General features: G+C 34.1%; 1 protein-coding gene across 1 annotated transcript in view; it reads right to left on the bottom strand.

Annotated features, from left to right (window-relative positions):
* The window catches only part of Cdc45 (cell division cycle protein 45), a 62756-nt gene extending 48446 nt beyond the window's left edge, over positions 1-14310 (bottom strand). The window contains exons 1-2 of the mRNA XM_081768619.1: positions 14088-14310; positions 2412-2564 (exon numbers count right to left, since the gene is read on the bottom strand). Of these exons, the coding sequence (XP_081624745.1) occupies positions 2412-2564; positions 14088-14138 (204 nt within the window). The 5' untranslated portion in view covers positions 14139-14310. The remainder of the gene's footprint in view (positions 1-2411; positions 2565-14087) is intronic.
* Between the last annotated feature and the right edge of the window lie 1646 nt (positions 14311-15956).

Below are 15956 nucleotides of genomic sequence, written 5' to 3'. Positions count from 1 at the left end.
CAAGGGCGCCCATGTTGTAGTTTCCAAGGAGGGGAAGTATAAGCGACGTTTCAAAAATAGTTTCAAATTTTGCTGTAACTAATGTAAAAATCCTATTGGATTTTCAATATTCTGAAGTACATTTTCCTCTAGGGGGGGCAAGCGCCCCCTTAACCCCCCTGATGGGCGCCCTTGATGGTGGTTATGAAAAACTTGACTGTAGAATTTCAAGAATATACAGAACCATGTGCAGCCTTTAATTGTATCATACAAATCTAAGTATTTCTCTTATGTTTTATTTTAATTTTATTTTGTTTCAAAAAGAGGGTATGGAATATTTTGAAGTAAAAATACTACATACAATTTTGCTAGTTATTTGTGTATTTTTTGAAAGAAGTTTTTATTCTTAGGGTTGGCTCGTTTACACCAGCTGTTTTTTTTAAAAAATAACTGGTTTAAACTAAAAAAATTAAAAGAACAAAAATGCGAATCGTGTGAACTTCATAGTGACGTTTCACATGTCAAACCATCTGTATTAGTCTTATTTCCTTTTCACCTTTTAACCAAGGTGTCCCATGTTCAATTGTCGGTCGAACCACAACCCTTCTTTCATGTGTAAACCAAGTACTCTTTCGGATGTCACTTTAAGCGAAAGTCTTCTCCTTGATAACCTCGGTATTACGTAAGGATGTTAAACCTAAACATACAAAACGAAACCAAATTATATATTTCTGCATGCCTGTTGTTTTATAAAGAACCGAAGGTTGCTTAAATATATTGATTAAAATTGGTAAAATTTATCGATTGCCTACTTAGCTTCCAACATTAGCTTGGATTGGACTTTCAATGATACCTACATACTAAATTTGTAATTTAATACCTCAGTTTTAGAAAAATAAACACACTGCTGAACAAGACTGCACTTATTTAATATAAAAACACATTTACACGTGACGTTTCGATCTTCTATCCAAGATCCTCATCAGACGTGAGTGTACGTCTGATGAGGATCTTGGATAGAAGATCGAAACGTCACGTGTAAATGTGTTTTTATATTAAATAAGTGCAGTCTTGTTCAGCAGTGTGTTTATTTTTCTGATTTTATTCGCAAGACGTTGACTATGATTGTGTGTCACTCAGTTTTAGCGTACTGACCCTGACGTTGACCTTTAAATTTTACATGCAAATTAAATTTTACAGGATTTTCCCGTTATTGTTTTACATTTAAAAGAATGACGGGATTTTCCCGATGGCTAGGGCGGGAGTTTCTCAATTTAAGAAATTTACTGACCGGACTTCTTTAAGCTTATGGGACCTCTTCCAGCATAACCCCGTTGTTGAATAATAACACCAAGGCGAAACAAACTTATTTCTGTGAATATGTAATACAAATACATAAAGCAAAATATCTAAATCAAAAAAACCTGGTTTAAACCCCAAAAAAGCCTAGTTTAAACTGCCCCCCCAAAACGGGTTTCAGAAACAACGATGGTTCTTGCCAACTCTGCTTACTTTTGTATATAGGAGGTTAAAATGTGTTTATTATATACATTGGTTAATCCTTTGGAATTCATAATGTAAAAATGTTGAAGTAAAATTGTTTAAAATATCTTTTCGAAATTCATGGTTTACTTTCGAGGTTTTATATTCTTATCGGCATCAACCACTAATTAAATGACTTTCTGTGTTATAGAGAAGCGAAACAAAGTCTGCTTTATCGATTTAAAGCAGAATTTTGAAAAAAGCCCAAAATTTCCCAAGCAAAAAAGCAAAGCAGAAAAAACCGAGTTTTTTTCCAAAAAAGCCGGTTTTTTTCCGAGCCCTTGCATCTCTACCTTTAAGTTAAGTACCACCTCGACATTTGCTTGGTACGAATGAAAAAAACCTAGGAAAACCTCATTCAGGATGGATGACCTGAAAGAGCATTTTACACTTTATCGACCGTGCCCCCACCAGGAATAGAACCCGGAACCACTCGCACCGAAGGCGATAGCATTAGCGAGTACGCTATGCGGGGGCCACAACTGAGAGAGACAAGGATACGAGTTTTCAAACTGACATCTCTCATGTAGTATCCATACCTGGAATTTCTGGAACCTTATAATGAAATTTTGGGTGACAATCTACAAGTTTATTTTGTAACAGTCTATTAGCGTTTGCCCTGATACTACTTCTAACATAACTCGATAGTAGTGGAGAAGCTTACTGGCTTGTATATGTATTATGAGTAACCAATGTTGCAAATTCTAATCACTTACGTACGGTTGTTTCGAGGCTCTTCTGTATTAAATTTCTATGCACCAACATTATTTGTAATTACCAAAATACCAAGAATCCTTAAGTTCTTTCTTTTTTCTTTTCCATATTTAAATAATCTATCTCGTAATAATCCTCACAAATTATAACAATACAAGCTGAATTCTTTTTCTTACCTCTTCACAGTTCTCTTCATAAGCTTTCTGTAAATCTTTCATTCCTTGTACTGGTATTAAAGTGTAAACAATACTGTCACATTTGAACAAATGCTGAAGAATCTTGCATGCACATATCGCATCTGGATCAAAATTCACAAGAACTAACACCCTCTGGATATAAAATAAAAAATAATAAAAATTATTTAAATCATAACATATTATCATCTAAAAATATGAACATTATTGCAGAAATAAGAAATATTAATATTGAAGGCTTTATTTAGTGATAAAAGAAATTCTAATTAGTATTAAAATGATCAAGTTACCAAGATGCTAACACCCAACAATATTACAACGACTCACCAAAGGTAGTCGTTAACCCTGGTTCGGCTAATAATATAAGTATATCTTTAGTGGCAGTAATCGTTTACACCTTAAAATATCTTCCGTAATTATATTCACTAGTATTATCACCTTTTATACTGAAATTACAAGTCCATGATAAGTATTAGATAATTTATTCGTTGATTCTCTTTTAACGTATATTCACACAAACTGTCTTGCAATCATACATGTTAATTATATATGAGTCTCTATAAACAAACTACATAGCAACCAACTATACAATAATAATGTATATTTCTTACATATATTAAAACATTCTTCTTTTGTTATTTTTAGTTAACATTATATCAGGTATAGTGCTTGTGTAGAAGCACTTTCTGCCCAAGATACAAGTAATTATCAACCGATACAAAGTATCTCGTTGTATAAAATGTCGCCCGATAATGGGACTAAATATAAAAGTTACACGGTAGCTTGACTTTTATATTTAAGAACCACTGGTCCGTTTATAATAATGGTATCCTATTAATTGTGTCCTTTACATTTTGATCGCCCCTCGTATATAACTTCATTAAGTTTCCTTCATATAAATACATTTATAATAAGTCTTTTTTTTCATTAATATTTATCTTTTATTATAAAAACGTCGTCGCTTACTAATATAATCAACGAAGGGTGCGAAGTCAAAAACGTAAGAAATAATTTCATTTTAAAACACATTACAATGATCAACAGTTTCAATCATTAATAAAAACGGTGATGTTAACAATGTTTGATCTTTCTAGGGCGCGTTATATAGTAATTACTTTAGATGGTATTTTAAAATATACATTATATCAATAAGGCGTCATGATACAAAAGGATCTTATTCGAGTAACATATAAGGTGGTGCATGAAGACAGTCGTCGAATAACTAGCTTAATAGAATGAACCTTATACTTAACATAATCCTTGATAATTAAGTTTCAACACAAATCAATATAATATAAATAACCTTTGCTTTTAATCAATTATGAAGCGAATTATAATTCTTCACATTAACAAGAAAGAATTAAAATCATTTGAAAATTATCATTTATTGAAACAGACGTAATAAAGTATCTACGAGTCATAAGGGTTGTTTTCATTATTGACATTAACACATAAATTTGAAGATAAATATTTATAAGAATCTATAACTTATATGGGCTTAACCCTTACTACATCAACTGCAGTCAGTTTAAATTCGTACTTGCATATGATTCTAATAAAGTACATTGTACTGCACAATCGTGATTATGTTCCGCATTATTTTGTACATGAATTGCGTCATTGTTTTGATTTTGATATGAAGTGCCATCTCTTGAATTACGATTACGTCTATCCATGTAGTTTACTGTATTTCTGGAATTTCGCCATGTATTTCGTCTATTTTTGAATCTACTTTGGTTATATGGTCTGACATAAGGATTGTCACGGTTAATTAGGTTAGGTGGATTCCCAACATATCTTTGCCTATTTTGCTCGTTCTGATTGTTTAAATTTACTCGATTTAGGTTGTGTTCCGTATCGTTTACATTACGGATATTTAGATTCCGAACAGGTACAAGGTGATCTGAATTGTTTTTAATTTTGCCTAATCCCGCTTGATGATTTAGTGCCTGATATTGAGTTTCATAACATTGGACAAGCATTAATAAGTGATTAAAACTCATGCATTGCGTAGAAAACAGGATTTGTTGTAATTTAAACGGTAGTAGATTTCGAATAGATGCAATCACTCTAGATTCCGATTGCAGTGGATTTACGACTTTTAATTCGTTATACGTATTTACAACAAAATCAACAACAGATTTGTGCAAACGAGGATTAAAAGGTTGGTTTCTAATCGTGGCATCTCTGTTTGCAAGTAAAAAGTCGTTTTCGTAATTTGCAATCAGTGCGGCTTTGAATTCCTCATATGTATTGACATGATCCCGTACTGCTTTAAACCATAAAGAACATGGTGGGAGTAATAAATGAGGGATTAGTTTCATATATTGCGATTTATCTATACACATTATACTGCACTCATCCTGAAATTTTTCTAGGAAAGAAGTAGCATTTTCATTACATTTACCACTAAACTTACTCATAGCACGTATTTCGCTCATCTTTACACTTAACTTTACATTCCTTTCACCATTTCGTGTTCGTGTTGAATGACAATTTCTACCTACTGCGCTATGCGTGGTTCCACCATCTCTTTTCCGCCCATCTGTATTCCTTGGATGAATTCTTTCCAAAATAATGTCCTCATCGGATGGATTACTTGAAGAAGAGATAACGTAAGGTCCACGTTGATCTGCTGCGGGTGAATGCGAGGTCATCTCTTGTGAACAAGGGAACTCCAAACGATCATTAACCACGTTGTTGTGGTATGCGTTGTCCTTAATCTGTAACGTCCTAATTTCCTCTTGTAAGGTAGATATCAATTGAGTATTTGCACGTATTTGGTTAGAATTATCTGTGACCTGAATCTTTTGCTGACGAACAGAAGATTCTATTACTTCCAAATCCTTTTTTACACAATTGACTTCTTGGATTACATGGTTGTAATTATCCTGGCAATCTTCAGATAATCTTTTTAGCTTTTCATCAAACTGTAATGTGATGTCTCTCACCGCCTGGATAACAGATTGTTTCGTCTCTTCTGATTTTTGATCTATTTGCTCTAATCTTCTACTCAATTCTTCTGACTTTTGATCTATGTGCTCTAATCCTTTACTCAATTCTTCTGACGTTTGCTGGACCGTTTGTTTTAATTCGTTAGACATCTGAGTTAAATTTTGTTTCATGGCTTCTAAATCATCTTTTCGGCTTTGTTCCTGTCGCTGTAATGCCATTAAAATTTTGTCTTCTAATGTCAACATTTCGGGTGTAATGGGAGCTATATTTTGCTCGTTGTTAACACTGTCAACAGTTTCATTCTCTACTATTTCACCGATCATAATTTTTCTTGTGATTACTCTGCCACTTCTGAGAATAGTTGAGTTCGTATTCATGAACCTTCTTACAGAGGTAAATTCACCCTTACTTTAGACTTCAGGATATGAATTTACAAGAATCCCGGGTGAGGTAAACCAAAAATTTTACAACGACTCACCAAAGGTAGTCGTTAACCCTGGTTCGGCTAATAATATAAGTATATCTTTAGTGGCAGTAATCGTTTACACCTTAAAATATCTTCCGTAATTATATTCACTAGTATTATCACCTTTTATACTGAAATTACAAGTCCATGATAAGTATTAGATAATTTATTTGTTGATTCTCTTTTAACGTATATTCACACAAACTGTCTTGCAATCATACATGTTAATTATATATGAGTCTCTATAAACAAACTACATAGCAACCAACTATACAATAATAATGTATATTTCTTACATATATTAAAACATTCTTCTTTTGTTATTTTTAGTTAACATTATATCAGGTATAGTGCTTGTGTAGAAGCACTTTCTGCCCAAGATACAAGTAATTATCGACCGATACAAAGTATCTCGTTGTAATATTACTTTACAGATAGATGCAAAAATCATCAGAATCACCAAAGAAAAAAATTTTCATCACTAATGTTCATGACAAATTAGCACATCTACTAGATACTTAGAAAGCAGCTTAAAACTAATATTGTAGCACTTATTAAATTCATTTTGTTGCTTGATTCCAAACCACACTATTATGGAAGCTGCATTTATTACTTTCCTTTGACTTGCAGGCTGAGCTTAAAGGAGAGAGAAAGAGGATGAAAAGACACAATCAAAAATAAAGGATTCTCCATCGTCTTTCTTTCTGGTTCCCGTGATGAAGTTACAGAAACGTTGTAAATGCAACTGTTGCAACACTGTGGAGAGATCTGAACATAATAAATATTCTGGTTTTTAATGTCTTCTGCAAACCAAAAACAAACAACTGTAATTTAATTGTATTAAACTGTTTCAGCAATCCCTGTTGCCTTCGTCAATTTCTCTGGCAAACTTATATGATTAAGATTAGAAATTAGACTTATGGTCCTTCGGCATTTATGGCCATGTTAGCCCGTCACGTATGAGGTATGAAATTCCTCGGTCAAGGACCTAGATAAATTAGGCTGCATATCGGCATTTGCCTAGTCCGAATGAAAAAAAACCAAGAAAACCTCACTCAAGATGGATGGTCTGAGAAAGCTTTTACACTTTTCGAACAAGTGTCCACATCGGGAATCGAACCTGGGACAACTCGCACCAAAGACAAGAACGTTAACGTTAGCCACTGCAAACCTACGTGAATCTCAGCGGTATGAAGCTGCTGCTTAAGAGGAAAGGAATTTTAAGTAAATGTGTAGTAAGTTAAAAAGTATGTAATCTTACACATTTACAAACACAGCTGTAACTTTTCATAAACCCTTTTTAATGTGAGTACAATTCTACAGAACTAATTATACACGAAATTAATAGCATTTCTTAACTTCAGTAAAGCATTGTCAGTATTAATGAAAGTTTCACAGAGAGATCACTTGCAAAACTATTATTCCTACGTGATGCAGATTCGTGAATGTTTGAAGAAGGTTCTGAACCTTTGCATTTATATGATTTGCGTGCCCCTGAAGATTTATGTTTTGCAATGCTAATGACATTCTTCCGCGGAAATCACAGTTCTATGCAATTTACAGAACAATCCGTTGAATACACGCTACCAGGATGTCTACTAAAATTTCAAAATGAAATTTCATGACTTTTTTCGTGATCTTTTCTTTACCAAAACATACAACTTAGTAACATTCTTAAAAGCGAATTTAGATGCGAATTGGGCAGAATTTTCATGCATGCGATAGAAGCGTTCTTTGCTTGCGATTTGGTAGCGTCTAAAGCCGACCACAGACATTTCTGGTGGTGAATTTTGACGTTTTATAGAACAAAATTTTCCAATCTATATTTATATTTGTACAGATTTTAAAAGTCGTGACCCAAAAGCTAAATTTCGTGACTATTTCTTGCCTTTCATAAGTCGTTTTCTGATTTCGTGACTTTTTCATGACCGATAGACACCCTGGCTACGTCTAATCATTCACAAAATTTTCCGTTCTCCTTTTCCTAAAAATGCCTACTTCAGGCATACCTATTGAAAAACTGAAATCCACTAATAGCAACTACGTATTACTCACGCTAGCGATTCACAATAACTGATACCTGGCTGTACCTTCCAAATTAACATCCTCATATTTCTTTGTCATTTAATATTCCACGAATTGAATACATACCAGGTTCCCATGAACTTGCCAAATTCCAACTACAACTGACTGTAAAAGACCGTTTATAACTATTATCAGACATTGTGATCAATGTTCAGTTTACAGGCAAGAACCAGCTATGTCTTGTCTGGTATATTCCCATTCACGTATGAACAGGGTTTGAAAAAACCCAACCCACCTGGGCTCATATGGGTTTTTTCGAAATATTTCAATGTCTCTGGGGTAAAAGTGTTAAAATGTGATTTATATATCAAGAATGTCACTGTCACAACTTACAACAATTTCTATTCACTGCTGTTTTGAAAAGAAAGGCCATTTTGAAATTTTACATTGGATCATCGAGAAAACCTTTACAGCAAATTCAGAATATCTCGTGTTTCTTTCCTCAAAATTTCAACCTAAAAGTCCGAAAATTATACCTTGTAGCGTGCATACTTGCTATTTTAAAAATGGCCGTCATTTTGAAATTTTAAGTTGGATCGCCGTCAAAATACTAGAGTTAATTTAGATGGTTTCGTGCTTCTACTTTGAAAATTTCAACTTAAAAGACCGAAAATTGCGCTTTATAGCGTCGAAATTTGTTATTTTGAAAAAAAAAATGACCGTCATTTTGAAACTTTTGCGTTGGTTTGAAGCCAAATCTATACTGGAAATTTAGAATGTCTCGTGATTGTACCATGAAAATTTAAATTTAAAAGACCGAAAGTTGCATCCTGTAGTGTGTGTGGTACAAGCAGACAACGAATATAGATCGAGTCATCCAAAGAGCCTCAGAGCCCTAGTGACGTTCACCAAATATGAATACTAAATATATTAATTTAAAACAAAGATATAAGTCATAACACTGTTCAACAACGAAAATGTAAATTGAACAAAATCAGCTAATTCTTATTGATTTTGTGGTGCAGATCACGAATTTGAAAGTTATTTTCGAATATTAGCTCTACTTTTTGTTTTACAGGCATGTCTAATAATAACGCTTTAGAAATAAATATATTCGCTTCGTTTGGGGTAAAATGTTACACTGATCCGGCAACACTGGAGAAACTATATGAACGCTTGGTTTCATTGTGTTCCTTATCTCAGTAGTGTTCTGCTATTGTTAGAAAGGACAGGTTTAGTGCAGTTATCAGCGTTTTGGGTGTGACGTTTGTGTAGTGCAGGACATAAAAATACAACTACAAGTACGCAAAAATACTGGTATTTCGAATGTATATTTTTAAATAGTTGTCGGAACTATTTCAAGTGACGTTTTGAGGATTTCAATAAACAAAAATGTCGCGAAATTGTGTAAATAGTGCGGATAGCTTCAGCTACGTGTGTGGGGAAGTGAAATTTTCCTCACAAAAGCAGACTATAACACCACTAATAAGAAAAGCCTATCAATATTACTTTGGTTGTAAAATTAGAGACCAAGATAAATCTTGGGCACCCCACATTGTGTGTAACACTTGTGCCAGCAATCTAAATTGGATTAATGGGAAGGGGCGCTCAATGCCTTTTGCAGTGCCCATGATTTGGAGGGAGCCAAGCGAGCACATCAGAGACTGTTATTTTTGTATGGTTCCTTCCGCCAAGAAGGGAATTTCCACGAAGAAGAAGCGGGCCTTGATCTATCCTAACATTGCTTCTGCAATGCGCCCTGTTCCACATGGAGAAGGACTACCTGTTCCTGACCCACCTAAAGAATACGATCTTTTTTCTGATGATGATCAAGAAGTTGAAGCTCCTGAATCAAGTATTTCGAAGGACCCTACGTTTGTTGTAGAAGAACCTCCATGTAAACCACATAGACTTACTCAAAAGGAACTAAGTGATCTAATCAGAGACTTGGACCTCTCGAAAAGCAAAGCCAAAATTTTAGCGTCACACTTAAAGCAATGGCACTTATTGCAGGAAAAAGTAAAAATTTCAGTTTATCGGAATAGGGAGATGTTCACTTCATTTTTTACTATGGAAGACACACTTGTGGCATGTACAGATGTAAATGGTCTCATGAGGACACTTAAAATTAATTACGAACCTACGGAGTGCAGGCTCATTATAGATTCGTCCAAGGTGAGTTTAAAAGCTGTGTTTTTTACACATTGGAAATGAATTTCCTTCAATTCCTGTAGGTTACGCAGTTCATATGAAGGAACCTTATGAAAAATTGAAACGTTTACTTCAAGCCATTAAATATTACGATTTTCAGTGGCTCATTTGTGGTGACCTTAAAGTAATAGCACTGTTGTTAGGTATGCAGTTAGGGTATACAAAGTATTGTTGCTTTATATGTGAATGGGACAGTAGAGATCGTAGATCTCATTACCGCAAAAGCGATTGGAGTACCAGAGAAACACTTCAGCCGGGAGTGAAAAATGTGCAGCATGAACCACTGGTAGATCGTAACCGTATTTTGCTTCCTCCTCTACATATTAAATTAGGTCTTATGAAAAGTTTTGTTAAGAGCATGAACCAAGAGGATGAGGCCTATAAGTACCTAAGAGGAAATTCCCTCGATTAAGTGATGCCAAAGTTAAAAAGGGTGTTTTCATAGGGCCACAGATTAGGCAACTATTCAAAGATCACAAGTTCGACGAAATTCTCCAAGGTGAGGAGAAAGCTGCGTGGGAAATCTTGAAGAGTGTTTGTTCACAGTTCTTGGGAAGACACCGAGCAACAAATTACAAACAACTGGTATCAAAGTTGTTATTGTGCTACGAAAATCTTGGTTGCAATATGTCTCTGAAACTCCACTTTCTTCATTCACATCTAGACTTCTTTCCCGAAGATTGTGGAGCAGTAAGTGACGAACATGGTGAGCGTTTCCAGCAAGATATTGCAGCCATGGAGAAGAGATAAGAGGGAAAGTGGAGTTCTAACATATTGGCCGACTACTGTTGGACTATTGCAAGGGATGCTCTAGATGTAACCTACAAAAGGCAAGCCAAGCGAAGACGCTCAAAATAAAATAAACATAATCCTGTACAAGGGATCACTTGAAACTTTTGTCTACATTGCAGTGTAGTTCTTGCACAAAAAGGTATTTGTACATATTTTTCATGTTTTGATGTTAATACTGATTTTTATTACGGAATTGTTAATGTTTAACTTGACCAAGGTTACTTTATTTTCTGTACCGCTGTGAAACTGGTATTTGCGCAATTTTGAAAAAGGAAGTACAAGGGTATAGAAAGCTATAGGTTAGGGTACTTCTTAACTCCCCAGCTTATCATATCACAGTGAAATAGATAAAAAAAAAAAAGTTAAATGTAGGTTTTTACAAGGATTTTGCTTAAATGTTCTATAAATATTAATACATTTGTATATATACAGCTACTGTTGTACAAGGGTGTTTTTTTTTTTCACAACCTGAGCTAAGAAAATTTTTCTATTATCATTTCCTTTCATATTATGCTTAAATGAATGTAAAAATCGCAATTTCAAAGAATTTACATACTTTCGATCAAAATTTGTTGAACAGTGTAATTTATAAAGTAAAGGTTCAAAATGTCTTACATGAAATAAATATTTTCCAGCGTAAAATAAATGGTTCTATTCTTGAAGTTCATTTCCGATGCTTTGTGCGTTCAATTGTGGGAATTTCTCGAGCACTTCTTTTAAGACAGGCTTTTCCTAATACAGCTTTCTTTACTATACATAGAAATTTCCACTAGTATGGAAGTTTGAATTCAGTAATTGAAACAGTAGCGTTACGTAGTCTACGGAACTCCGAACATTAAGTTTCTTAAATTTGACAAGAATTTTTAAGCTATTCTGGTGTTGATTCTACAAAATCTTATTTGAAGAGTAGCAACTAATGACTGAACTAAACTGTTGTTGTTGGAAAACCAAATTTTACTGAAGAATACTTTTGTTAATATCAAAGATAAGAAATAATACTAATAGTTTTACTAATGTATAGATATACCAATGTATAGATATGCTAATGTATAGAAGACTTGACATTTAGTCTTCCGTTTCAGGCGCTGCTATCGGTTGAAGGAATTCCACTCCCTTTCGCTAAGGCTCCCTCGCTTAGCAACTGCTGAACCCTTATTGGCTCAACGCGTGGGTGTGTCAGGGTGTTAGCTTTAGTTCGCATTTTTTGCCACGGCTCAAGACATTTTGGCAGTACAATAGTTACATATTTACTGGTAGTATCGGCACTTATGGACTTAAAACCATCAAATGTATGAAGGATAACGTCCCTCGGCGTCGTCGAGCACACTATTCACGGAAAGTATTTTTTTTTTAAATATAAAATTGCATATTTTACTTTAAATAGGCTATAAGCATAATCCATACATTAAATTGTTCTACAATTATCTCAAGCTAAGTTTCTTTTATTCATTCAGTGCATTCAGAACTTTATAAAGGTCTTACGTTAAATGTTGTTGTATACTTTAACATGAAAGCATCTAATTCACTCAAGACAAGTTCAAAATCTGATAAAAATAACTTTCAATTTGATCACCTTAGTTGTATAAATAATATACTCACAAAATATTCTTAGTTGTACCAATAATAACAAAAAACTCAAAAACCGAGCTGTTTTTTTTTTTCTTTTTTTTTCCAGGCTGGGAGCACTTGGGCAAACCCTGCGCATGAAAAAAGCGTAGTGCAGGAAGGGAAAACGGAAGAGGGCAGCAAATAGTTACTGAACTCTGAAATCGTACTCTTCCCTTAAAATTGCAATATATGGACTTCGCGGTACGGTATGCAGTTTTAATAATGAAGAATTTGGAAAAAAAAATATATATATTGAAAGGCAAATTTAAAAAGAAACAGCAATAGGAAATGAACAAATTAGATATACATCCGGATGAGGACACAGATGGAATTTTTGCAATAGGACTTATGGGGAAAAAATATCTAGAGAAAAATAAGGAACTGTCTTTAATCTTTATCGATTTGGTGAAGGCTTTTAACAGAGAATCGCAACAAGAAAGCTGCAGATGTGGACGAAACCTATTGTAATTTATCCTTCGTCAGCGATTGTAACATCCTAACAAATAAATATTCTTCTCTAAACTGTTCTGAGGTTCTGGTTCATCACAAATTAATCTAAAATGAATTGGTCAATCTATATGTAGTGTATGATGTGTTAATAAGTATAAAATTTCCTCAAACAAATGCAAAGCATAAGTAAATAGTATAGCACAACTGTAAAGGACATTTCTGAGGATGGCGAAAACAGGGTTCATGAAACAGATGTTTCCACAATGCATGTCAAGGAAACTGGTAGAATGCATATCTGTCCAGGAAGAAGACCGGACATCATAGTGAAACTGGTGTGATACATAATCGTGAATCTTCTCGATTTATGATACAAGGGTTCACCACCTTGGTCAGTTGAAATCATATGAAATCCATAAAAACACACTTAAAAAAAAGAGGATAGATTTTACTTGATAACGCGCTATGCTATCTGTAATGTTTACTTATTTGCACAACTAGTAAAATAATGACATGCCACCTAGCCCACATCAACATTTATCTATTTATGTAATTATTAGTTTCCATATTAGTTCCGTTACCGCGTATACCTACCGTCGTTCACGTGCCTGTTCCATACAGATGCATCCTACAGTTGACACTCGGGTCCCCTACTGCGCGCCTGTTCTGACTCGGTTAGAAAGCATTCGTGTGGTCATGTGTTTTATGCATTATATTTATGTTATACGTCCACCTATATTTATACTCAAGACTACATCACAATTACAAATAACGAACCATAATCACTACCAAGTGATCAGAGGGAGAAACTAAGTAATACCCAGAATTAAGACAATTTCCTGATTGAAAAAGTAACAAAATGTACAATTATCAAAGTATAATAAATACAGACACTGAAATGAAAAGTCAACTACGAAGCAATTAACAAACAAGATTTAGTTCACGTAAATACTTCATCATGACGTCACACTGATTTCAAATTCTACACAACCACACAGACTCTCCCTTGTACTTATTTTCATGTGGCTAATATATATTCTAAGATCTTTAGTTTTCTTTCCCTCACATTACAATGATAATTGACAATATTTATTCTCTCGTCGGAAGAATAATTCGTACTCTTTTACATAAGTTTCGTTATATTTGTATCTTACCTTTCCAATCAGAGGATTGTAGAAGTCTTTTCGTATATCCTCTATAAACATCTTCAAACAATATGTTTAACACTTACACATTGCTTAAATAATAAAGTTGAACTCATCCATATATAATTAACTGTATATACAAATATAGTTTGTACTTATCACATAAACATAAATGCTTATAAAAGTTTTTTTCACTTTCCCGCCACAACTCACAACATATGGAGTGCAATTCAGTGTTGCCAATGACGTTAAAAATAATGTTACTAAACGTACTGCAAAAAGTCGCTAGAAACCTTAATTGTAGTAGAAATAGTGCTAGTTTATTCGCTGTACGAGGTTTCAAAAGTCGCTAAATAACGGCGGTATTTAACAACGGTAGGTTTAACAACGGTAAGTGAAACAGATCTTGTCTCTAAAATATAATAGCAAATCAAAAGATTTAGCGACAAAATGCATTAATTAGCAACACTAGTTTGATTCTTCATTTCATTTTCTTCTTTATTGCCAGTGAATACCACTGTCAAGATAACATTGTTAGACAGGTTGAGATGTATAAAGCGTAAACTAATTTAATTAAAACTTTGGTAATTGTAAACTTAATAAAAAAACATATTTTATTTAAGTAAACTTGATTAAATGAGTTTTTCCTGTGGATGTAGATTTAAAGTATAGGTTGATGTTTAATTTGTGGCATTATGTGGTTCTGCTAGCCACTGTTGCCAGCTTTTATTCTACCCTTCATTTTAGTGGGAAACAAAGAACAATCAAACAAGCTGTGCCGTACCTACCTTCACAAGAAATTGCAGAGTGTAACACAAAGTAAAACGTGAAAAAACTACTATTACTTTTATGCCTAATATCGCGAAATAAAGCGAATTTGTGTTGACGCAAACCGTTAAGTAATAGGCCCGAATAGAGGGACAGCGGTATTCCACAATAGATTGGCACCCTATTTGTTGCGTCTATGCATATACAGTGCTGTAACAATGGGCGGCGCAACGCACCGGGACACCCTGGGCCTTGTGCTTTCATCGAGCCCGTTAATTAAGGCTACTGATATTTATATTTTATTATTTGTTTCTTATGTGTGAGAAAAAAGCATTCTCAATTTTAAAATTGCCTGCATTTTTTGTTGTTGTTGTTCCCCCCCCCCCCCCAAAAAAAAAAGCCAATAGGGCAGGGCATTTTTTAAGCTACCTTTTTGTATCCAAATGGATACCCAGGCCCAGCACTTGGATACTCAGGTCCACCAATTTGGATACCCAGTGCACTTCATAAATCTTTAAATTACTGGAAGAGTACTTCAACAATAAATTACTTGAATTACTGTAAATTTAAAATTACTCCAATATATGTTGGTTTTGTTACTATATGCATTAGCTTGTAAGTATAAAATTGGAGAGCTTCATTCTTGAAATTTCAGATATTCCTCTGTTCTTCGTTTCGCGTACTCATTTGTCTACCTCTAGATGCTAGCACTTTCATTCTACTCTAATGCAGAGAAAGTTAATAGACCAACTAAAATAGTAGAAAGATTGAAGCCGAATTCTCGCATGTGACGTTCTAAATGACGTTTGGCTTATATACCTTTTGAATAGTCTCTGAGATAAAATAACGGAAAATAACAGAAGAAAACAACTTGCTATTCGTATATTTAATTTATATGAAATGGAATTTTTACTTATCTTTAGCTTACAACATTGTTTTGGTTCGTTACAATTAAGGCATTATTTCCAGTGGCGGCTTTAGCGAGTAGGCCGGGTAGGCACGGGCCTAACCAAAAATTTTGATAAATATATACAGTAAATGCTAAAAGATACAATAAAGAGTAAATATGTTTTCCAGTATTTATATTAATGGTAGAAAATTATTTAAGAA

This window comes from Thermobia domestica, chromosome 8 (genome assembly GCF_964235325.1).
Source record: "Thermobia domestica chromosome 8, izTheDome1.hap1.1, whole genome shotgun sequence".
Taxonomy (NCBI): domain Eukaryota; kingdom Metazoa; phylum Arthropoda; class Insecta; order Zygentoma; family Lepismatidae; genus Thermobia; species Thermobia domestica.
The sequence above is the reverse complement of the archived record's forward strand: the minus strand, read 5'-3'. Positions and strand labels throughout refer to the sequence as shown.